The sequence below is a fragment of the Furipterus horrens genome, unplaced genomic scaffold, assembly GCF_987537825.1.
Source record: "Furipterus horrens unplaced genomic scaffold, mFurHor1.1.pri manual_scaffold_7, whole genome shotgun sequence".
Classification (NCBI taxonomy): domain Eukaryota; kingdom Metazoa; phylum Chordata; class Mammalia; order Chiroptera; family Furipteridae; genus Furipterus; species Furipterus horrens.
In genome coordinates, this window is record NW_028327177.1 from 93,050,080 (window position 1) to 93,075,918 (window position 25,839).

At 36.9% G+C, this 25,839-nt stretch overlaps 1 protein-coding gene across 33 annotated transcripts in view; it reads right to left on the reverse strand.

Annotated features, from left to right (window-relative positions):
- The window catches only part of SLMAP (sarcolemma associated protein), a 163,771-nt gene that overhangs the window by 67,240 nt on the left and 70,692 nt on the right, over positions 1 to 25,839 (reverse strand). For 21 of the 33 annotated variants that reach the window (XM_090283975.1, XM_090283959.1, XM_090283963.1 and 18 more), the window contains exons 3-6: positions 19,508 to 19,655; positions 5,556 to 5,628; positions 3,869 to 3,905; positions 1,903 to 1,965 (exon numbers count right to left, since the gene is read on the reverse strand). In XM_090283975.1, coding sequence (XP_090140101.1) covers positions 1,903 to 1,965; positions 3,869 to 3,905; positions 5,556 to 5,628; positions 19,508 to 19,655 — 321 coding nt within the window. Of the gene's footprint in view, positions 1 to 1,902; positions 1,966 to 3,868; positions 3,906 to 5,555; positions 5,629 to 19,501; positions 19,656 to 25,839 lie in introns of all 33 variants that reach the window. The other 12 variants (XM_090283974.1, XM_090283968.1, XM_090283958.1 and 9 more) reach the window with 1 other exon arrangement.

The window sequence follows — 25,839 nt, forward strand, 5'->3', positions numbered from 1 at the left end:
TATATAAGAGAGATCTAGATCAATTAACGTGCCTTACTACTGAATGGTAAACAACTACTAACATTTATGGCATATCTTCCATGTGCCAGGCACTGTTTTAAGTGCTTTACATATACCAATTCATTTATTTTTCACAATCCTGTGAGGTGCTATTATTATACCCATATGACAGATGAGAAAAATGAGGCACACGAGGGTTAAACAACTTTCTCAAAGGGTCAGAAGTTAAAGCCACAGATCAAGTCCAGGGAATTCTGGCTAGAGTCTATGCTTTGAAACACTCTACTAGTAAACTGGAAGTGTGTAAAGCTGTTTTTCTATGCTTCATTACATTATTCCCAGCAGAAGATAAGATCAGAATAACACAGTGAAAATTTTCTTTATTTTCACAGATGTATACATTCTTAACTGAAGTAGAACTGTTCTTACTGATTGATTCCTATAAGAGAATATAGGAATCCAGGGTCACTGGTTTAGTCCTATCATTTTAAACAAAAGGCAACTTAAGACCTACACATGTAAAATGACTCACCCAAGGTCACAGAACTTATTGAGTAGCTAAATCAAGATAAACACTGCAATGCAATCTCTAAATTCCTGATCCAGAGTTTTTCTTAACCATTCTCCCTCACCAGAATAATAAGAACCATAATCCAGCCCAAATCTCCCAAAACTAAAAAGAAAAAAAAAGCATGTTTCCTTTTTAGAGAGTTGTATGACTGTTTAAGTATGGTATTAAATTCCATTCCAAGTAACTGCCCTATCAAGAAATCTTCTTATAGATCCAGCACCATAGTGAAGTTGGTAAGAGCAGAGACTCTGACTGCCTGAGAACTAAATGAATTAATTAGGTGAAGTGCCACACTAGTCTGGCATATAGTAAGTGCTGTATAATTATTTGCTATTATAAGCAATTAACATCCCTCCAGGTTTAATTTTATTTAACAATCATGTATAGATAAAGAACATTTTTTGGAACTTACTCATATATGAAAAAAAAAGTCTTATGTACAGAATCTCATCTTCTCTAAACTTAACAGTCCTAAGTCTTTATATCCTTTCTTCATAAGACCGATTTTTAATTTTTTTTTTTACTTTGAAAAGATATTTATGACATGCTGATGCTACTCAGCACAGTGGATGGCAGTAATATATATATATATATATATATATATATATATATATATATATATATATATATCGTCGTTGTCGGCAGCTGTCCGTCTCGAGAGACGATGGTGTAGCTTCTTAAGAGTCTATCTTTGTTGTCGGCAGCCGTCCGTCTCGAGAGACGATGGTGTAGCTTCTTAAGAGTCTATCTGCACCGCCGAGAATGGCTGTGCAGTCCAACTCGGGAGTGACACGGTATATGTCTCCTCCCGTGTTGAATCGACATCTTGCGATGACGCTGGAGTGTCCTCTCCAGTGAAGCTGAAGCTACAGAGCCTGGGCAGGGTGATATGGAGGATCTGCTGTTGCCCATGCAGCAGACCCCCCCTCTCTTCGCAGCTGAAGGATCCAAGGGAAAGACGGAGTCAATACAGCTTGGCTTCAGGTGCGCCGCAGGAGTTGCCGGTGTTGACTACAACGTCAAACCGCCTTAGGGACTCCGGCTCCGGATTTTCTGTCGGGGTTTACTCCCTTAGCCTTTCCCCTGAAGAGGTATGCCGCAAGGCAGCGGAGGTTTTTTGGAATCAGAGTTTTCCTTCTCTCTCTCTCTCTATATATATATATACACACACACACACACACACACATATATATATATATATATATATACACACACACACATATTTTTTGTACTTGTATCCAACCAATATTTCTTTAGCCTATATTTGTGAACTAATAAAATCAAATAAGTTGTTTAATTTAAAGACTAAGAATCTCAAGATTTACTTTTACCTGTAGATACTGAGAAAGCTGGAATAGTTCCTGAGAGTACATACTCGGAGTGTTAGCAGCAACCTAGAAACAAAAGGACATAGTATCAATACTCACAGAAAATATTTATAAAAGACATTAAAGCCAAACCAAGTCCTTAAAATGCCTAATTACTGATATATGCAAAATAAAATTATTTTTAAAATTAACCAGTTACCTGAGCTTTCAAAATATTTCTGTCCCATGTCTAAAATATGTAAATGGTATTGTATCATGCTAGTTTGAGATTTATAAGCAGAGTGATGGAACCAAGTGCTACTCATGAAAATATCCCTTAATAAACCAATTCACAAACTTACAGCCTTTTTTTAATCCAGAAATAATACCTCTTGAAATGATATATCTACATTTCCCCCCTTTCAAATTTACATTTAAATAATTATTCAATATGTCAGTAAGTTGCAATTCATTTAGAAGTAGTGATCTTCAAAATGGTATTTGTATGTGGGGGTGCGGAGAAAGGGAGAACCTGAAATACAACACTGTGTCCAGTGACCAGAGGCAATGAAAATAGTTTGTCCTTTTCTTCCCTTTAAACTACTGGTAGGTTTTAAGAAGAAAAAGATGGGAAATAATAGTGTTTAAACATTACAAGTCACAGTGAAATACTTAGAACTTAAGAATATGAGAACAAACATTTTCTATAAGGGGTCTCTCCCGAGTGTGGAATATAAAACCATGGCTTTATTGCGAACGACAATAAGCAAACTAAGGAAGGGCATGAATAGGTTGCTGTAACATTTACCCACATCCTCAACACTACCAACTATTATATCTTAACTTACTCATGATCACATCATTACTAGGTTACTAATGATCATTAACAGAATCATTCTTGATTAGACTCAAAAAGTATTTTTATTAATATGCTAACTAGAAGAGAGAAAGGTGGGATTTTTTTTTTTTTTAAGTTAGTTGTAGCCCTGGCTGATGTGGCTTAGTGGACTGAGCATCAGCCTATGAACCGAAAGGTCGCTGGTTTGATTCCTAGTCAGGGCACATGCCTGGGTTGTGGGCCAGGTCCCCAGATGGGGGTATGCAAGAGGCAGCCAGTTGATGTTTCTCTCAAACATCGATGTGTCTCTCCCTCTTTTTCTCCCTTCCTCCCCTAAAAATAAATAAATAAAATCTTAAAAAGAAAATAAAGTTAGTCCTAAATCAGCAAAGCCATCATTTACTCCTGAAATAATTCTTGGTATTGCTGAAGTTGATGATTAACCACTTTTACTTCTAAAAAAGCAATCTAAGAGAGAACTTCAGTTTCAGGTAGGTTTTTATTCTTTACCCACATGGAAAAAAAATGCGTAAAATATTTTCCCCAATAGTTTAGTTACTACACTAAGAAAACTCACACCCACATTAATGTTCAAAGATACAAAAGATGTTGTGGTTTTTTCCTCACTATTTAGCAATGGTATCTACAATTTAATACACCATTATTACTGAACAAAAGAAAAAATATTCTCTAACAAGAAATTATTGCAAAGTTTCTGACCAAATCAGGCTAAAACTGATCTTCAAGGACAATAAAAGAGAAATTTCTATAAGCCCATATTTCTGTGTTATTTCCATGTGCAGGTATATGTTCAGTAAACTCTTTGGGCTGAAGGCTTTAATAAATATTTCTAGACAAAACTGTATTCCATTATAAAGAGTAGTAACTAACACTTCTTACCTCTGGCTAGGCACAAAAACAAGTAAGTAATCCTAGTCTACACAGCCACTTACTTCAGGTAACAAAGGCCTTTTCCTAAAAAAACCATCCTAAATTCTCCAGATATTGAAGACCAAAAGACTATAGTAACTATATAGCTATATATATTCTATAGATGTTGTTACAAAGAGAAATAAGTTTCTAGGCAAAGCATATTTAAAACAAAGCAATATAGCTGAGTTAGTTTGGAAAAAATAATCATTAGCAACTTACTTTGTCAACAGGACTTGGTAATGGAGCATGGATGACACTGAAAAGTAAAATTTAGAATTTTTATCTAATTTCCGGACAATAGAGGAAACAGAGTATGACGGTACCAGAATATCTTAAACCCCAAAGTTGATATATAATTGCCTTTCATATGATTAAAAGAATGTGAATTATTTTTAAATCCTTTATAAATGTGTAGAATTTTTAGAAAGCAAGATAATAAATATACAAGCCTACTTTTCACACATAATATATTTCTAAACACAAAATCCAAATCCAAAAGGTATTAAATGGTCTCTAAGGATCCGCTACTGAATATGGGCTATGGTGAATTCCTTGGTCATAAGAACTTCTACATGGAAAAGAAGCACTCCTTAAAATTATGCATTTTTAATTTTGAAATAAGTAAATTAAGTGCTTTTAAAATTAAACCTTCCTATATGGAAAGTCTTAAAAAGCAAAGTTCTACTGGAAAGAGCTATAATCTGGAAGCCAATTCTAGTGGAGAACAATTTTAGCTAATCCAAACAGTAGTACTACTCTTCTTCTCAACCCAGCCACCTCACACAACTAACAACTGAGAGCTTAGATGTAGGTATGAAACTAAACTCAGTATACCCCTTTAAAACTAAACAGTCCAAATTCTGGTTCTACTCACCAGCTGTGTAATCTTGGGCAAATATATATGCCTCAGCTTCCTAATCCATATAATGGAAATAATCATAAAACCAACCCTATGAGGTACTGTGAGTGTTAAATATGCTAATACTATATAAATAAAGAGCTTAAAACAGTATCTAGGATACAGTAGCACTTGATCACTACTGCCACTCCCATGAGAACACAACAGCTAAGGAAGACATGCTTCCTATCTTACAATGTCCTGTAAGATACTGTATGTGGGTTGGGGTTGAGTAGAGGGAGCAAACAGCAAGAATGCCACCCATGTTCCCTACCAGTTGCTAATCACTCCATATCCTAGAGGTCACTCAGCTTGAAGGTCTACTGGATAAAATTCCTAGATTCAATTGGTTAATCATGCTTCTAGCATATTCAAGGTTTTCCCCCCAAAATAAAATATGCTGAAGTTTAAAGACTGTTTAGCTTCTTCCAATACCTTATAATGATACTCTGTGAAAAGGACAAATCAGAATGTACTTGTTTACATATTAACATTTAGAATTTGATTAATTTTTCCCTTTTAAGTTTGTCCTTTTCTAAGTAATGTTTTTAAAAAAATTATGGCATTGAAAAATCACTCCAAAAACTCCCACCAAAAGGGGTTACTAACTGTATCAACATCCTTAATGTTCTATAAGATTGTGAAACTGGCATTAATCTCAGAGGCAGTCATAGTCTAAGAAGTCCTATATAAAATGCAGATGAAAATGAATAGTTATCACTCACCAATAATTTATATGTTGTAAATATTTCAGAAAACTAATTACCCATCAAAATATAAACTGTAAAGTTAAATTTGAAAACAAAATAACCTACCCTCCATCATTACTTACTAGAATTATAACTAATATGAAAAATAATTGAACTGAAGTGCATTATTTCAAAAGTACTACATAACTTTTTTAACACTGTTAGAATAATCCTGAAGTATTAACAGTACACCATCATCTAGAATATCATTAACCAAGGTAATTAATGCAAAAATTTCATTGCACTGAATTATACTCACTCAGAGCGGAGTCGGGCTTCCATACCATCAGGTAAAAAAAGTTTTATTGTGGAAACAATACACCCATGGGTAACTGGTTAAAACAAACAAATAAGATAAATAAAATAACTGTTTAAAAATATAAATCTTCATGTCTTGCATATGTAAACATATATTTTATTCTTCTATGTAATAATTTCTGGGAAATAAAATCTGGTGGTTTAATGACAATATTCTTTCTGCTGGAGAAATTTATCTCTATCCATAATGAATCATAATTACAGGTAGAATTATGTTTTGAAAAGTGTCCTAACCTCCAATGCTCTAACAAGTAAATAAAAGGTCAATTGAATATATGGAAGTATAATTGAGGGGGGAAGTGCACTTTCTCCCTATTTGCTGGCATCAAACCTAAATCCAACTATTCCCCAGCTTTAAATTTCGCCCTCATTGCTAATTTTCCTGTACCCAATTTATAACTCCTATCCACACCTCACAAAACTTTAATGTTCTGTATAACACAGCTTAGGATATGCTATTCAATTCCTCACTTTATGAGTGAGAAAACCAAGTCCTCAGACAAGTGAAACTGTTTCTACAACTCTCTTCTATTAAGTATCACAGCTGTTTGTTAGACTTTAAGTCTGAAGGTTCCAGTTCAGTATTTAAAATTTTGGTTTTATTTCCTTGGTGGTTGTTTCCTTCCTCAAACATCTTCATATAACATTACACCAGTCATTATATGGACGACATCTTACTATTGCTTCTTACTTGCTCCTTTTCCTTCTGAAGATTTCAAGAGACAAAAGTCCCCCAAAGTAGCACTTGTACAAAGAGCTTCTCTGTGTGTGAATTAAAAAAAAAAAAAAAAAAAAAGTTTTTTTATCTGGTTTAAAGGTAGAGTTTTTTTATTTCTCTGTTCTTCAGATATTACATCTTCCAGGGTTCAGTGAGTTAATTTATTTATTTACTAAACTCTAATTAAAAGCTAATGCAGGGTAATGGAAATACATATACTATATTGTGATTAGAGGAATAGTGGTTATGTAAATCTATACGTTTGCCAAAACTCACTGAATTATACAAGTAAAATTGATGTTGTAAGTAAATTGTATCTCAATAAAACTGATTTTAAAGAATAGAGCAAATGCTGCTGCTCTTGTTATGTTTATGCAAATGAACAGGATAAATTAAAAATGGACTTAATGTAGTCCCTTTAAAGACAAGGAGAGTAATCTTAGGGAGAAAAATCATTATTCAAGGAAAATCACAATGATCAGTGGCAGACTGTAAAGTAGGGCAGCTAACCGTCTTAAAAGTTTCTTCTCATTTAAAAAAATGGTTTCACTTGAAAATTAAACCATATCTGTGATATCACCAAAGAGACTCAAGTTGCAGGCAAGTAGAATGTCAAGTGCCTTGCAAATGGATGTCTTCCCAATAAGACAGTCTTACAGATTTAGAGACTTGTTTGTTGGTTATGTTACATAAATTAACATGTGTTTTCTGTTTTCAAAGGGCATAAGCCTATGATCGCATTACCTGAGTGATTGTCTGTACGCATAAGCCTCACTTAATCCTCTCTGCAGCGCTGCCTCCGGAGACTCAACAGTTTGGCTGAACTAAATGGCTGGGTTGGTGAAGAATGGGGTGGTCTGTGGGCTTCACTTTAAAACTGGTTTCTCTTTTCTATCCTAATGGCTTGGACAGAAAGGGCCCAGAGGTCTGAGAGGGGGGAAACATAAACTATTTCCCTCAGCCCAAACTAAATATAATGGGCAAAAGGGTTTTGGACAGGCGAGATGTGCCTAGCACACCTTCCTCCAAAGAAGCCCCCCCCCTTTTTTTTTCTCCTAATGTGGAACATTGAAAAATTAATCCCTGCCTTTTGTCACCTAGTAGTTATGGATTGAATGATGTCTTTTAACCCTTTTTGCCAAATCTGTTGCCCCCAGAACACAACAAGGATACCAGCCTACTAAACCAAGCACGCCGTTGTCCGGAGACAGCCAACTGACCTGGAGTCTGCACAATCCTTCCCCATGTGGGAAGGCCACCCTCCCCTCCACACCCCCACTATTAGGGATTTCTGGACCCAAGGATAGGTAGGACGACGACCATGTCCAGCTTGAAGCAGCTAGAGGAGCTTGAGACCTTCGCCCATTGTCCTTTACAAGATTACAAAGGGTCTTAATATCTGAGAGGGAGGGATAGTTCTTTTTTACGAACCATGGGTATGGACTTGGGGGGGATTGCTGGGGGAGGGAGATACTGGGTGGAGGGGAGTAAAGGGGAGAAAATTGGAACTATTGTAACAATATAATCAGTAAAGAAAAGCTGGGGAAAAAAAAAAAAAGAATAGAGCAAATGCTCTTATAGGAGGGTAACTTATTAAGTAATCAGGCCCATGCACCATCAAGATGGCATAAGTATGAAGTAATTATTACTGTCATCTGAAAATGTACACTAAATTTAAGTAATTTAGTACACTTTACTCAAAATTAATTTTCATTAACTAATTTATTATATGAAAAGTGCTATCACATACCAAGAACCACATATGGGACCATCTTCTAAACTCTCTGCCTAACACAGCAATTATGGCCATGAACCACTGAGTTCCTTCCTTCCTTCCAGGCCTCACCCTCTACCCTGCTACCAAAAATACCCTATACAAGAACAAAGCTATCTACAAGTACCTTACTTTTCACAATCCATGCCTTTTACACAAGCTGTCTTCTTTATCAGTGATGTCCTTTATCCTCTGGCCTGCATGACCAAATGCTACTTATCCCCCAGGTTCAGACTTTCTATTTCTAGTTCCTTCACCAAAGCTCAGTGGCTAAGTTAGGTGTCCCCAGAGCTTCCTATATCTACTCATTATAACACCAGGCACAGTGCATTTTGAATATTTATCATTTACACAATAGCTGTCTCACCAATTAGATTCAACTCTTTGAGGGCAGCAAGGATTGGCTGCTTCTGGTACAAAGCAGGCATTTAGTAAAGGCTTATCGAACATGTCAAAGAACATGTCTGGTTAATATTTTACAGCTTCCATTACTCAGGGGTGAAACTGCCTGCCTCTCACTTTGAGAATGGCAGGGCTCCTCTCCACCTACAAGAAACACCTAACTCCCTCCTTTCCCTGGCAAAAGAAAGGAAAGGGGAAGATTTATTTCAGCTTTATGACTCCTCCAGAAATTTAACATGCTACAATAAACCCATGAGCACAATACAAAGAGATCTAGCAAGACTAACACTTTAACAAGATATTTAAATTAATAATAGTTGGGATTTTTTTTTTCCTTTTAGATAGGTGTAGCAAGTTACAGTGCTAAGCTGGCAAACTGTGGTATGTTACATCAGGATTTCTGTCACTCAGATATAACATCTCCAATGGGTGGGTGCTGGGTTGTGTGGCTAAATTGCAGTGAAGGGGGGCACTCCTATCTCCCCTGAAGCTCAGCCCACACTATTCCAGGAAGGGAAAGAAGTGCCTGCCCACTCCTACAGGCTTGCAGGAACAACCCTCAAGAGGATACTGTTTGGATCTGCCTTTCCAAATCCCGGATACCCTGCCCCTGCTGAGCTCAGTTTGGGGTGGGGGCAGGAAGATCTGCTCAGAGCTGGGACATTCAGAATGTGAGTCCCTCAGAGGCTGTTGTTGGGGACTAGGATGAAGTGCTTGGCCACCTCCTCTGGGCTAGGGTAGCATCATCTCCAATGGGAGACTATTTTTAAAAAAGATTTCATTATTTATTCTTAGAGAAAGGGGAAGGGAGGGAGAAAGAGAGGGAGAGAAACATCAATGCATGAGAGAAACATCCATCAGTTGCCTCTCACACATGCCCCAACCAGGCACCAGGCTGCAACCCAGTCATATGCCCTGACCTGGAGCTTTGCGGAACAACACCCAACCAACTGAGCTACACCAGTCAGGGCAATGAAAGACTCTTCTGATCTGTCTTCCTGAGTCTGGTGGCTTTGCCTGGCTGAGCTTGCTCCTACATAGGGGATGGCTGACTATACCCAACCTGAAGCTGTGGCACACCCATCCTGGGGAAACTAGAGTTGGAGACTCCGGCAGAGAATGACTGGTTTGGCTCTGGAGTAGGGGTCACTTACCCCTCATTAATGCCTGGCTGCATGACCCCCAAGTAGGGGGCCCACTAGCCCCGTCCTCCTGACCCTAGTTGCCTTGCCCTACTGAGCTCACAACCTGAGGAAGGGGTTATGGTTCACAGCCAGCCTGGGCCCACTCTATAGTCTTTCTTCAGAAGGGTCTGGAGAAAGATCAGGCAACCTCAGGGAGGCGGAGAAGCTGATGGGGAGGTGGAATAGCTGACAGATGGAGGCAGATCTCAGGGAGCCCTGCACCTTTTACAGATCTGCCTATAGCTCTAAGATGGAGGAAGCTAACCCTTGTACACAGATTGGTCCCTCCACGCACCTCTAGGCCCAGGAGACACAGCCACAAACAGTGAATAGTGTGGTAGCTCCAGACTGGTAGCCCAAGGCCAGTTATACACAATGTTTGACATCAACCTATACCTGGACCTTGCCCAAGTGGACAGGGTGGTGGGCTTCAGACCACACCAGAGCTCAACCCTCTAGCCACACCCAAAGGGGGATTCTGGCAGGCACCAGATTCTACTTGGAACAATTCCGCCTCAGGAGGCAACCCCTGTACAGAAACGCATATATGGTGATTGAGGTTCATCCTTCTACTCAGCCAATTTGAAGGGTAAACTCTACCCACAAAAGGGCCAGCAGCATTCAAGACTTAACTACAACAGGAAAATAACCCACAAGAAACATTCCTAGAGCGTGAAGCTCAGTGATCTGTAAGATTGTGCTACTGAGCCCAACAAGACACCTTCATCATAAAGCCATCATAATAAGTTTGGGAGTCAAAGCAGATCTTCCTAATACACAGACAAAATGGGTAGAGAAAGAATATGCCACAAATGAAACAACAAGAGAAATCCCCGCAAAAAGAATTAAATGAAATGGAAACAACCAAAATACCAGATGCAGAGTTTAAAACAATGGTTATAAGGATGCTCAAAGACCTTAGGGAAATAATGGATGATACCAATGAGAACTTAAAGAGATAGTTAAGCATTAAAAAGGACACAGAAACCATAAAAAAGAACCAGTCAGAAGTGAAGAATAAAATACCTGAAATAAAAAAATACACTAGAAGGAATCAATAGCAGCTTAGATGAAGCAGAGGATCAAAACAGATTTAGAGGACAAAATGAAAGTAAGCACACAAGCAGAGCATCAAAGAGAGAGAGAGGGAGGGGAAGGCAGAGAGAGAAAGAATTTTAAAAAGTGAGGAATATCTAAGGGACCTCTGGGACAACATCAAGCATAATAACATCCACATCATAATGGTACCAAAAGAAAAAGAGTGTGATCAGGAAACAGAGAACCTGTTTGAAGAAATAATAGCTGAAAACTTCCCTAACTTGGTAAAGGAAATGTCACACAAGTTAGGAAGCACAGAGTCCCAATCAAGATGAACTCAAAGAGACCTACACCAAGACACATCATAATTAAAATGTCAAAGGTTAAAGACAAAGAATCGTAAAAGCAGCAAAAGAAAAGCAATTCGTTACCCCTACAAAGGAGGTCTCATAAGGCTGTCAGCTGATTTCTCAACAGAAATACTTTAAACCAGAAGGAATTGACATGAAATATTCAAGGTGATGAAAAGCAAGGACCTACAACCAAGACTACTCTATCCAGCAAGGCTATCACTTAAAATTGAAGGCAAAATAAAGAGCTTCCCAGATAAGAAGTTCATTACCACCAAACCAGTATAGCAAGAAATGTTAAAGGGCCTGCTTTAAGAAGAAAGGAAAGAAATTGAGAGAGAGAGGAACATAGGTATAAAGAATAAAATGGCAATAAATAAGTACCTATCAATATATAAATGAATTAAATGCTCTAATCAAAAGACATAGGGTGGCTGAATGGATAAAAAAACAACATGACCCACATCCTATCTACAAGAAATCTACCTTAGAACAAAATATACACAGAGAGTGAAAGTTGAAGGGATGATTAAAAATATTCCATGTAGCACTGGCTGGTTTGGCCCACTGGGCTGAACCTGCAAACACAAAGGTTGTCAGTTTGATTCCCAGTCAGGGCACATGCCTGGGCTGCAGGCCAGGTCCCTGGTTGGGAGTATGCAAGAGGCAACCAATCAATGTTTCTCTCACACATTGATATTTCTCTTCCTCTCTTTTTCTCACCCTTTCCCCCTCTTTAGAAATGAATAAATAAAATCTTTTAAAAATTATTCCATGAAAATGGAAACAAAAAACAATGCTGGGATAGCAATACTTATATCAGACAAAATAAACTTCCAAACAAAAGTCACAAGGAGAGACAAAGAAGATCATTACATAATACTCAAAGGATCAATCCAATAAGAGGATATAAACCTTGTAAACATATATACATCTAACATAAGAGCATCTGAACATGTATTTAAAAATCTTGGTGGACATTAAATGAGAGATCAACAGCAATTGAGTCATAATAGGAGAATTTAACACCCAAACGGCATCAATGGATAGATTATCCAGACCACAAATCAACAAGTCAACTGTGGCCAGGTGCCTCAGTTGATTGGAGTGTCATCTCATACACCAGGAGGTTGCAGGTTCGATTCCTTGCCAGGGCACATACTTAGGTTGCAGGTTCAATCCTGGTCAGGGAGTGTATAGGAGGGAACCTATCAATGTTTCTCTTTCACATCAATGTTTTTAGTCCTCTCTCTCCATCTCCCGCTCCCTCTCTCTCTCAAATCAGTAAATATATCCTTGGGTGAGGGTTAAAAAATAATAATAATTGTTTAAAAAAATCAACAAGGCAACAGCAACCTTAAACACACTATATCTGATGGATTTAGTTGATATTTACAGAACATTTCACCCCAAAGCAGCAGAATATACATTCTTTCCAAGTGCACATGGAACATTCATAAAGACAGACTACCTTTCAGGACACAAAATTAAGTCTTAATTAATTCAAGAAGATTGACATCATATCAAACATATTTCCTGACCACAATGGCATGAAACTAAAAATCAACTACAATGAAAAAACTGAAAAACATTCAAACACATGGAGGCTAAGAGTATGTTATTAAATAATGAATGAATTTTAACAGTAAGATCAAGGAAGAAATCAAAAGTTACCTGGATACAAATGGAAATGAACAGATAACAACCTGAAATCTATGGGACACAGTGAAAGCAGTCCTAAGATGGAAGTTCACAGTTTTACCAGCCTACCTTAATAAGCAAGAAAAATCTCAAATAAACAATCCAACACTACAACTAAAAAAACTAGAAAAAGAAAAACTAACAAAGCTCAGAGTAAGTAGAAGGAAGGAAATAATAAAGATCGAAGCAGAAATAAATGACATGGAGACTAAAAAATCAATAGAATAGATGAAAGCAAGAGCTCGTTCTTTGAAAAACTGAACAAGACTAACAAAACTTTAACCAGACTCATCAAAAAACGAGGACCTAAATAAATAAAATAAAAAATGAAAGAAAAGTAACACCTGACATCAGAGAAATACAAAGGATTATAAGAAAATACTATGAATAACTCTATTCCAACACATTGGACAACCAGGGTGAAATGGATAAATTCCTAGAAACATACAATTTTCCAAAATTGAATCAAGAAAAATCAGAAAACCAGAAGAGACCAGTTACAACTAATGAAATTGAAGCAGTAATCAAAAAACTCCCAGCAAACAAAAGTCCTGGGCTGGATGACTTCTCAGGCAAATTTTACCAATCACTCAAAGAAGAACTAAACACCTATCCTTCCTCAAACTACTCCAAAAAATTCAAGAAGAGGGAAGACTTTTTATGAGGCCAGCATTATCCTAATTCCAAAACCAGATCAGGGTGCTACAAAAAAAAAAACAAAAAAAAAAAACATAGGCCAATATCCCTGATGAACATAGATGTTAAAATCCTCAACAAAATATTAGCAAACCAGATCCAGCAAATGCATTAAAAAGATTATACACCACGATCAAGTGGGATTTATCCCAGGGGTGCAAAGTACAATATTCACAAGTCAATAAACATAATATATCACATAAACAAAATGAAGGATAAAAATCACACGGTAATATTCATAGATGTATGCCATCAGAAAGATTCAGTGTCAACCTGGCAAATTTGGTTGCAGTCTGTGCTGAATCATCTTTATGACTTTCCCTAGCAGCTGGAAAGTGGAAGTATGTAAAGCTTGTGGTGAAAGCTACCAAGAGCTAGACAAGCAAGGACAGCATAGCAGAAGTCTACAAGTAGTCTAGTTGGTAAGACTATCTTTGAAATGGACAATGATGGGTTTCAAAGGACAGACAGATAAAGGAGCCTAGGTCTGAAGGCTACAGAGAACAAAGGGTAAACTTTATGGCAAAAAAAAAAGAAAAAGAAAAAAAAAGAAATGATACAAGGGTTTTAGTGATCATAAAACACGGCCTTTCATTATTCATGAACACTGTGCCACATTGTGAAAACTGAATACTATTAAAAAACCCTGAGGTAGTTAGTAGTATTATGAGTCTCATTTCATAAAATGAGGAAATTAAAGATTAGGCAGGGTAAGGGGAGGTAACTGAATCACAGCAGAATAAAAAGGACAGGGGTAACAAAAAGGTTGCCAATTCCCAATTCTCCCATATTAGGAGAAAAGTAAAAATCTTAGTTAAGAGGCCAGAAGGAACTTTTGTAAAATGATAGATGAAAATTCATGGGACATTTTAAAATTTATTCAACCAGTATTGGTGCCAGATTGAGTGTGGAGTTTCTATAAAGAAGATAGATACATTGCCTGCTCTTGCACAGCTTACAATTCAGTGAGGGAAGCAAACACATGAAGGGGAGGAGTGCAGTGTGTAATAGGGACATGGAAGGGCACCTTGTCCAGCCTAGAAACATTTTTAGGTGAAAGAAAAAGCATGTTTGTGCAATGGCTTGAAAGCCAGAAAAGGCAAGATCTCTTAGGGGGAATAAAAGTAATTCAGTGCAGTTGGAGCATAAAGCAAAAGGAAGATATTGATCTCGCTCATAATAGGCTCTTTTTCACACAGGGGCTTAACCCAAGAACAGATTTTGATGAAGTGGACCTGAGCTGATGGGCTGATTGGAATTATACGTGAAATTTATAGAACTAACTGGTCCCAAACTTTACAACAGAGGATTACTGGAATGTTGTGTGACCCAGAAAACTCATGTCCTGTCTGAGCAGTTTGTGGGTTTGAAAACAAAGTAGTGGCCAGAAATTGATTTGCTGAGGCTCCCATTCCCATTCCAGGAGAATCTGATAGGTTGGCTTTTTCTCTTCCCATCTGCCTTAGAAAAAAATACATTAGAATGTTATCTTATTTGTTAACAATGATTATTTTTTATTTATAAGGCAGGTTATTAGTACAGTACTAACCAGTGAATTTTCTCCCTGGAGCCACATTATATGGAAAGCCAAACACCAAAGTAAATTTGTTTTAAAAAGCTTGCAATAGAAGAGACACTAATATGAACTGACATGTTCAAGGGCATCAGGATTGTATCACCTTTTAACAAAATCCAGACTTTACATACACACACATACACACACACACATTTTCGTACTTTATATATTCTTTTTAAAGTTTCCTTTTACACATTACATTATGTACATTTTATATATACTGGAGGGTTTTCATAGCAGTTTTATTAGCCCTGTCCTTTTTAATTTGACTCTCTCTTCTCCTTTATACTCCCCCACCCACCCATAAACACTCCAGGATGACTCAACATTAGTGACCAGGTATGCACTCATCCATGTTTTCCCCCCATATTCATATAATCATATATAAACATATACACATACATGTAGATATATAAAGGTTGGTGAGACTTTTTAAAAAATAATAAAATTATTAAAAGTAATTTTTTCCTTACTCAACAATATATCTTATGAAAATCCCTGAAATTCACATAATCCCGGTTTCTTCTTTTTAAAGCTGCATAATGGGCAATTTAAACATTATGCTTCCGTTGTTTTTTGTATTATGGAAACTGGAGTAAAAAATATCCTTTCATAGATACTCACAAATGACTTTTTTATCATTTCAAGTGTCTAATTTTATATTTTTATTATAAATACAGTCAAAAGCACTATACAGCCCTGGCTGGTGTGGCTCAGTGGATTGAGTGCCAGCCTGCAAACCAAAGGGTCGCCAGTTCGATTCCCAGTCAGGGCACATGCCTGGGCTGCAGGCCAGGTCCCCATTTGGGGGCATGTGAGAGGCAAACCACACATTGATGTTTTTCTCCCTCTCTTTCGCCCTCCCTTCCCCTCTCTCTAACAATAAAAATAAATAAAATTGTAAAAAAAAAAAAAAAGCACTATACAGTGTTGTTTTGCATGAATTCATGTTTTATGTTAATAGTATTATGCCACAAACATCCTTCAGCAATTTGCTTAAGATATTTAAAATTTATCCTTAATGTATGCAAATTTAGTTCATACATTTCAATAGCTGTATTTTTGCTAAAGTTACTCTATTTTAATTATATATTTTGAATTAGTTTTTCTTTTTATTCTATTTACTTAGAACTTTTATAATGAATAACTACTGAACTTGATCAAATGCCTTTTCAACATCTACTGGTTATAGAGTTACATAAAGTTTTTCAGCTTTAGTTTGTGGATAATAGTGATAGATCTCCCCCAAACTGAATCACCTTTGCATTTCTAGAATAAATCCTTTGTTTATTCTAGCTTCATTTCTAAATTTAATTTACTAATATAGTAATCAGAACTTTTTATCTATTGTTACAAGTGAAATTAGTTATAGGGTTTTTTTGTACTATTTCTTTATCAGATTTTGGCAATAATGATATGCTTCTGGTTTCTTCTTTTTTTTTAAAGATTTTATTTATTTATTTATTTTTAGAGACAGGGGAAGGGAAGGAGAAAGAGAGGGACAGAAACATCGATGTGCGAGCGAAACATCAACTGATTGCCTCTTGCACAACCCTAACCAGGGACCTGGCCCGCAACCCAGCCATGTGCCCCAACTAGGAATCAAATGGGCAACCTTTCGCCCTGTGCGACGGCGCCCAACCAACAGGCAAACACAGGTCAGGCCTGCTGGCTTCTTTAAAGTATTTTGAGATCTTCCCACTTTTATCTATGTTTCAATTATTTAGATTATATTTGAGTTATCCATTTTTTAAGGACAAGATCAAACTGAGCTATGAATGCTTCCGTCTGGTCATTCTTTAGTAACTTTCTAATCTCTTTTAAGGAAACTGATTTATTCAAGTTTTCCACATTTGGGGATAATTTTGCTAGGAAAATATTAATTTACTCTAGTTCCTTTTTCTTTGCCACACGTAAGTATGTAATAGTCTCTCAGAATTCTTTTGGTATATCCTGTATTTGTGTTTATGTCTTTCTCATTCCTTTTCTTACATATATTTGCTAGTATTTTTTAACTAATAAAAGAATCAAGGCTTATGAATTACCTATTTTATTGTGTTCTTTTTTAAAGAACAAGAGTTTGGGCTTGTTTATCACTTCAGCTTTTTATTTCATTAATTTCTGCTTTTTATTTCTTCTTCCCAGTTTCTTTTTTCTTGTTCTTCTTTCTAATTTCTAAGTGCTAAGTTCCTTCATTGTTTGCCTTTCTCCTTTACTACTCAAGGGATTTAAGATTACAAGTTTTAATCTGAATTAAGGATTTAATATATTTTAGTATAAAAGGCTTTTTTCTTTTCTACATAGTTTGAAATTCCCCTTTTAATTTTTTCTTTGATGTAGGGGTTATCGAGTAGTGTTGTATAATTTCAGCACAATTTTCCAAGTGATATAAAGCTTACCATAGTACTTTTTAGCATAGGATAAAGTTTACCTTCCTTTTTTTTCCTGGCATATGCTAGAATCAATAGTACTCTCCCCTTGTGACACACAGTATCCCAAGAGCCCATGCATAACATCAGTCAACTTTTTGAAGCCAACAAATACCAAAAGAAACAACACTTTAAATGATGAAGAAATTTTTCTTTACTTAATTTCTTTAAAGTTGGTATAAAAGATAGTTAAATTTGCAAAGAAGCCTGCAAGAATCTATGTTTATGAAATTATATTGTATTAACTAACACATAGTAATCCTGTCTCAGGATTGTCCTCTTAGCTTTCTACAGCATTTTCTAAAGAGTGTCACTTACAGCTAGATAGGGAGGAAGAGTGGGAAGGAGCTGGAAAAAAGCTGCATTCTGTAACAGTTACCCCTTGGAGACCCGCATATATGTTAGCATATTAAAAGCTCTGGGAAGGTCCCCTTATCTTGGGTTAAGTAAGATATCCTAAATGTATTTGATTACCTTATTTTTAAAAATCAATTAATACCTATTAATTCTCTTTGAGAAATGCAAGCAAAGGAGATAGACATTCCTTGAAGAGAAAGTGTAATCAAATTCTCTGTCTTCTCTGTGTTATTCATACGTGGGGCTCAGTTAAATGTTTGCTGAGTGACTTGGTAATAGAGAAGGTGTGATGTGGCAACAACAGATTTTAGATGCCCACAGCAGCTGTCCTCAGTATGGCCATACATAAGTTGCCTTCTTTTATTAAAAGAGTACTAAATATTTGGCATCAAAATACAAACATTTTTTCTTTTTTACAATCGTAAATGGGAATTCCCAAAATTTTGGCCCCACATAAATTCAAATATTAAAACCCAACACCCTGACAAGGCCAACAAAACCCAGTGAAAATAATACTGCAGTTGCAACACCAATGAAAATATGTAATAATATACTCACATGTGCACACACCAACATCACCACCCAATCCCCATGTAAACTGTGTATTTAAAATGTCACAGACTGATGACTTAGAGTATCACCAGATCTCCAAGGGGGTGAGGGTTACAGAATGTGGCTCCTTCCAACTCCCTCACACTGTCCATATTAAACTAAGACAGTGGAACTGCTTTCTTTTGTTTCCTATTCATTTAGTTTTATGATTCAGCCATATATTTTCATGGTCATAAGTAGAGAGGTATTAGCTACAGCCAGAAAGCCTCAGAATTCTAAAAAATATAGACAATCTACATTTGTTCAGCTACAGAACTTCTAGTTTCAAACACTGCGAGCATGAAATTTTATACCTGTGATATCACAGTTACTATTAGCTGTTTTCAGACTCTGATTTTGTTTGGGGCAACAATGCATGCACAACTGGTAAAGGTAAGTAACTTCCCAGGCTTATCTGTAGCTATAGGTAGCTATATATGTGACTATTCATGTGGTCAGTGAGACAAAAGGAGAAATCTGTTGGGAAGATTCTATGAAAGACTGTCTTTCAACATAAAAAGAAAACCACACAAGAAAGCATTTTGTCTCCACCTCATCCTTTTTGCCTAGAACACTGGTGTAAGGAAAATAATGCCTGGGGCTGCAGCTATCACCCATTGACCATGAGGCAAAAAAGCAAAAGCATAAGAAATGAACAAATTAAAGATAATAGCATGGGAGGGTAGTAAGACCCTAGACACTTGATAAAAGCATTGAGTAACTGAACAAAGTCTGGACCTACCTGTCTCCAGACTTCTTGTTAACAATAAATATCCTTATGGTTTAAGCACCCATTGGTTGGGTATGGAGTCACTGCAGCCAATTGTTTCCTAACTGACACAGTTGTGCCCTATGTTTTCATATTGTGATGAAGAATATAAATTACTTATTAACATTTCAGATTTTAAAATTTTATAAAAGGAATAGGGGATATGAGAAACTTTTAACTTCCACTGCATATAATGCTGTATCTAAATTGCTTCTACAAGTACAAGATATTTTAACATTTAATGACAAAATAAAAAATAAACAAACTTAAAAAGATAAATAATAGAAAAATTCGATCCATACCCGTACCTTTCCGTGTGTTCTCCGTCACATCTACCCCAAACTGGATAATGTCACCAGAAAGAATTTCACATGGTGGACTTTCTTCAGAGCCTCGACTCAATCTCTGGCTATTTATAAAAGTACCATTACTACTTTTAGTGTCTTGGAGATAAAACTGCAAAAATAAAAAATAAAATAAAAAAAGAAGCCAGAGATTAATAGTAGTAATTCCAAACCTACATTAAAAAGTACTTCCAACTTCGCAAACTACTGTAGGTGGTTTTTTTGTCCCCACTATCAATTCAAACCATTTGTTTTAGCTAAGTTTCTTCTTTAATATATATAACACCAGAATACTAAAATTGGTGATTTAAAGTCCAGCTAGATAAAATAGTACAATCATCTTGGAAAACAGTATAGAAGGTCCTCAAAATGTAAACATGAAGTTAGCATATGACCCAGGAATTCCACTCTGAGGTATCAATATATGCTCATGAGAACTGAAATAATTATGTCCTCACAAAAACTCCTACACAATGTTCATAGCAGCATTATCCATAATAGTCAAAAAGTAGAAACAACCCAAATGTCCATCAACTGATGAATGGGTAAACAACATAGTATATCCATACGATGTCATATTATTTGGCAATAAAAAGAAATGAAGCATTAATTCATGCTACAATATGGATGAACATTTAAAACATTATATTAAGTAAAAGAAGCCAGCCACAAAAGACCATATATATGTAATTCCATCTACATGAAATATCCAGAATAAGCAAATCCATAGAGACAAAATGTACATTAGTAATCACAAGGGGCTGAGTGCTAGGGTGTGGTGGTGGTGTGGTGAGAATGACTGCTAATGGGTATAAGGTTTCTTTTTAGAGTGATTAAATGTTCTAAAATTAGATAGTGGAGCCCCAACCTATGTGGGTCAGTTGGTTGGGCATTGTCCTGCAAAGCAAAAGGTTGCTGGTTCGATTCCTGGTTGGGGCACATGCCTGGGTTGCAGGTTCAGTCCCTAGTCAGGGAGCATACAAGAGGCAGCTGACTGATGTTTCTCTCCCTGTCTTTCTCCCTCCCTTCCTCTTTCTCTAGAAATAAATACAATAAATAAATCCTTTTTAAAAATTAAAAAAATTAAATAGATGGTCGTGATGACTGCATAACTGTGAGTATATTTTAAAACTCTAAATTGTACACTTTGAAAGGGTGAATTTTATGGTATATAAATTATATCTTAACAAAGCTCTTACTTTTTCTAAGCCAGGTAGACAAATTTCTCTTTCCATCTCACTCTGACTTTGCAATTTCCCTAGGATGTCTGGATTAAATCAAAGGAAGTGCTATTTATTTCAGAGGCAGGAAAAATGGTTTTAGGTAACACTTATAATTAATAGCTATCAGTTAGCTAACATATTGATATCAGAACCAATACATCTTCAGTAAATTCTTTGTGATAAAGCAAACCGAAGACACTAGGTAGTAAAATACTGAAACCAACGATGAAGGTACTACTTCCTGGGCTCCCGAACTTGCCTTTCACCACTTAGGTAATCTTCATTCTTTAAAAAGGGAAGGGATAGGATGAAGCACAGGAAGCCTACATATTTATCACCTACCTATCCTAAAAGAAATTAGGAACAACTGGGATCACATACAATAGACTTACTAGAAAAAAAACAACCAATAAAAAAAGATGTACCTTACTTTTTGAATTTTTCTAGACTCTCTAGCCCTGCTTATTCTAGCAACATATTTTCACTGAATTCCTTCCTAAAGAAGAAAGGAAAGAAAACCCTAATATTTATTAAAATACATGTTACAGCCCTGGCTGCTAGCTCAGTGGATTGAGCATCGGCCTGCGAGCCAAGTGTCACTGGTTCGATTCTCAGTCAGGGCACATTACTAGGTTGCACGTCAGGTCCCCAGTTGGGGGCACGAGTGAGAGGCAACCACACAGTAAAAAAATAAAAAATAAAAAAAATAAAATACATGTTACACCACCAGGCCCTCACTTAACCTTAACATTTCGGCTGTAATATAGATATTGCTACCTTTTATAAATGAGAAAAGTGCGGCACAGGCAAGTATTTTTGCAAAGGTCACAGAGCTATGGAACATAGGGGCAAGGAGTCAAACAGCAGCATGAAAAGGGCCATTTTTTATTACTTAACACTGACCTTTATGTTTCATTTATCTTTCACTCCTTCCACAAGCTCTTTTCCAATATGAAACACAACAAAGGAATAGCAATTTTCAGAAAATATGAAAATGACATTTCTTTTCATTAATTCTTAGGTGACAATATAAAGGTCATCAGGCTGTCTATACATCTACACATGACTTATTCTCTGTTTATAATTCAAAAGAGGCCGTTACTTTGGCTAGAAGTTTGTATATTTAATTATAGACCATAATAAAGAAAACTGTGTTAATATTTTACAAGTACAGTTGAAATTTACAGACCTTAACATTTCATACTAGGGAGGATAGCACAGGCAATACACTCAAGTAAGAACACTTAAACTCAAAATTTTTTCTACACTGGAACTGACTGTTACACTGTATAAGGAACTTCATTTTTTGTTTCTTAATAAATATATTCTTGGGAAATGTGGTGATATCTGGATTCTGGTTTGTTCATTTTCAATAATGTGTGCCTTGGCAAACCAAATAAAGGGACTATACTAAATTTACAGTGGTTTTCAAACTTCAAGTTTTGATCCATTAGTGTTAATAAGTTAATTTAGTGGGCTGCAACTAACACTTTATTTTAAACAGTAAATAGAACAGAAATAAAAATATATGAAGTGATGTTCAGTACTATTTATCAAAATTTGGAAAACAAAAAGGTGTGTGTGTGCGTGTGTGTGTGTCGACACCTCATGTTCATAACTCTTATATAACAGTAACACCACAAAATTTCAAATTAAAAAAAATTGAAGCAATATTAATCAAGGTTCTTTTATTCTGCCACATCTACGTTACTATTTAAAGCACACCATGGTACCTTTGGCATCCATTTAGCTTCATGTGTCATTTACATTTGTTGCTCATTCTTCCTTTGCTCTCCACACACCTTAGAATAAAGCCCAAAGTTCTTACTATTATAGCCTATAAAGCCCTACATAATCTGGCTTTTGGTTCCTTCTCCAAACTCATTCACTTCCACCATTCTCCCTTGCCCTCTCAGCCACACTAATCTCCACTCATGCCCCCAAGTCTTTGCATTTGTGTGGAGCTAGACATCATTTGTTTACTTCCCTGAAGAAATATTTTTGTTGATATGATTTAACCTTCTGCCCTAGGCTGCTTTGAAAGATTGATATAAAAAATGTTTCTGTACCACATATGAAACAATCTGCCATTCTTCAGTGTACACTGAACAGAAGCTATTCTATTTGAAATCAGGTTAGGTTCCTCAAAGTACAGATAAAGAAATCAACTTGTTTGCAAGGGACTGAGAAAGGACTACTTACAGTAATGGACGTATTTCCTGTAAGTACGTATGTTAGTTGGTCCTTTGTCAATTTCACACAGAAATACCTTTCTCTTTTATGCTGATAAAGCTTTTTCTATCAGGCTTTTCCTCCCTGCCCCCCGACCAAAATCACTTTTTTGACTACTCATAAAATATCCTATTGAAGTTGTATCTATAGTTCCTAACAGCCCAAGGAATGCCCAAAAGTAGCTCTAGAGCTTATATTAGCAACCAGCCATTTACTTTGATGCTGAGGATGTAAGAAGCTCAAATTTTACAAAATCATAGGTAGCTTGTGGCCAAAGTTCAACTTCCACTGTGTCCAGACTTTATCTTGAATACTCTTTGTTTTCCCCTGAATGAATGTTAAGCTAGCACACATCAGACACTGACAGTAATTCTTGAAATGAAAGGTACTTGCCCCATGTCCCTTTTCCGCGTCTCTTGCAAATCACAATCACCTTCAAGGACACAGGCAAAGCACTTCACAGATTGCATAATTTGTTCTTTGGCTTTCTGAACCGAAGTTCAGAATGAAGACAAAGTTTCTGCTGTTCATTTCATAAACGAATACATTTTGAATCACTTTCAACTTTGTTACAAAGAGTAAATACTTTCATTTCCATTAGAATGATAAACTGCTTTTTACTAGCCTTTTCTACATTGATAAGTTTTACAATATCCAAACACCAATAAATTAATAACACTGGAACTAAAGCTTCGTAAAAAAGCACAGACACGGTAGGCATACCATAGGCTGAAAGTCAGAAACTCTTAGTCCGTACAGAGGAATTTTAAAAATGTGAATGCAAAATGGATTAGGATTATAGATGGTAGAGGCTGTATCATATATTTTTAATCATCACCTAAAATGAAATTAACAATGACTAAGGTAGCAAAACCCAAATCCCATAGACAACATTTACAACAAAAGTAGGTGACAAAGTATCCATATGAACCTCAAAATATGAGTGGGGAAAACCACCAGCAGCCACAGAACCTGCATGAAATCAGCATCTGTGCAGGAGGATGAATAGGGAAGCGAGAGTGTATTTCAGGGACTTGACGAGAACCTCAAAATAGTTACTAGGTATTTACTGGATAGACTGATGGCCAATTTGAGAAGTTGAAAATGGAAAGGTTAAGCCTAACCGAATAACAAGTGAGTGCCAGGTAAATTCTGTTAAAGGCTGGAGCATTGTGACTCATATAAATTCTTACAATCAACCTCCCAACCAAAGCTGCTTGCCAGAATAGGGCTCCACACTGAGGGAAAGCTGCTAGGTGTGGAACAAGCTTGAGCAAAACAGGGACTATAAAGATAAGGAAAGAAAAGGTCCAGATAAAAGTAGAAGGGGAAAGGAAGTCACCATACAGTTTTAACATTTTACAAAAAAACAGAAGAGGTAGCTCTGGGACATTAGAAAAATGATGCTGAATTATGACCCCTTCTAAAAGTTCAGAAAAACAAATTTTACATATAAATAAGCAAAGAAATTGTCAAGGTCCCATCCCATAGTTATTTGAGGAAAAGGAGACTGAAGAGCAGAATAACATCCCTACAAATAAAGACATATAGACCTTGGACACACATCAAAGTTACATGAAAGAAAAATACAGGACTTCTGGCCAAGATTGAGGCCTAGACAGGCACACTGCGTCTCCCTCCACAACTAGGAAGGAATACAACTACCTCAAACTAGAGATAACCAGAAGTTCCAGAAAATAAAGCTGCATGGAAGTCCAACAAACAAAGATATAAAGAAGAAATACTGATCCAGACAGGTACGAGGGGCGGAGCTGGGGCGGGACAGGACGCAGTGTGGTGGCAGCAGCAGCAGCAGCAGAAGGCCAGCAGAAAGCAGTCACAGAGTTTAAAAGTAGGGAGGGACACCTGGGGAGTGTTCCCAGCTCCAGACCGGACCCCACAGCTCATGGTTCCAGTGCAGGGGAAAATAAAGCTTCATTGCTTCTGACTGTGCAAACCAGTGGGGGTTGGGACAGAGGTACAAACTGTCAGTCTCTCAGCAGAGTCCGTTTTTTTAAAGGGCCCCCATGGTCCTAGAATATCTGCAGACCCACCCACTCCAGGAACAAACAGCCAGGGGGCAACAGCTAGAGAGGCACCAGGCCCATAAGGAAGTGGGAGAAGTGCCTAGAAAAGGAGTGAGTGCTGAGCAAGCGGCATTGTTCCCCTTCAGGCCCCTCCCCCCACCCCACAGCACCACAACGTGGAGAAACGGGTCGCCCTGTATTGATGAGTACCTAAGGCTATGCCCCTTACAATGTAAAAGGTGAGACAGCCCTACCTAAGACTCGGAGGCAAACGAACACAGGAGCCTGTCAAGATGAGGAGACAGAGAAGTATGGCCCAAAAGAGAGAATGGATCAAGGTTCCAGTGGGAGAATTAAGTGATGAGGACATAGCCAACCTAACAAATGAGGAGCTAGCCAACCTAACAGATACAGAGTTCAAAACACTGGTGATAAAGATGCTCACAGGCTTGACAGATATGCTTAAGTACAGCAAACACATAAGAGAAGAAGTGAAGGCTAAGCTAAATGAAACGAAGGAAAATCCACGCAAAACTAATGGTGAAGAGAAGAAAACCGGGGTTCAAGTCAGTGATTTGGAATATAAGGAAGAAAAAAACAGTCAACCAGTACAAAATGAGAAAACAAGAACTGAAAAAATGAGAGGCTTAGGAACCTCTGAGACAACTTTAAAAGTGCCAACATCCGAATCACAGGGGTGCCAGAAGGAGAAGAGGAAGAGCAAGAAATTGAAAGCTTACATGAAAAAAGAATGAAGGAAAACTTCCCAAATTTGGTGAAGGAAATAGACATACAAGTCCAGGAAGCACAGAGA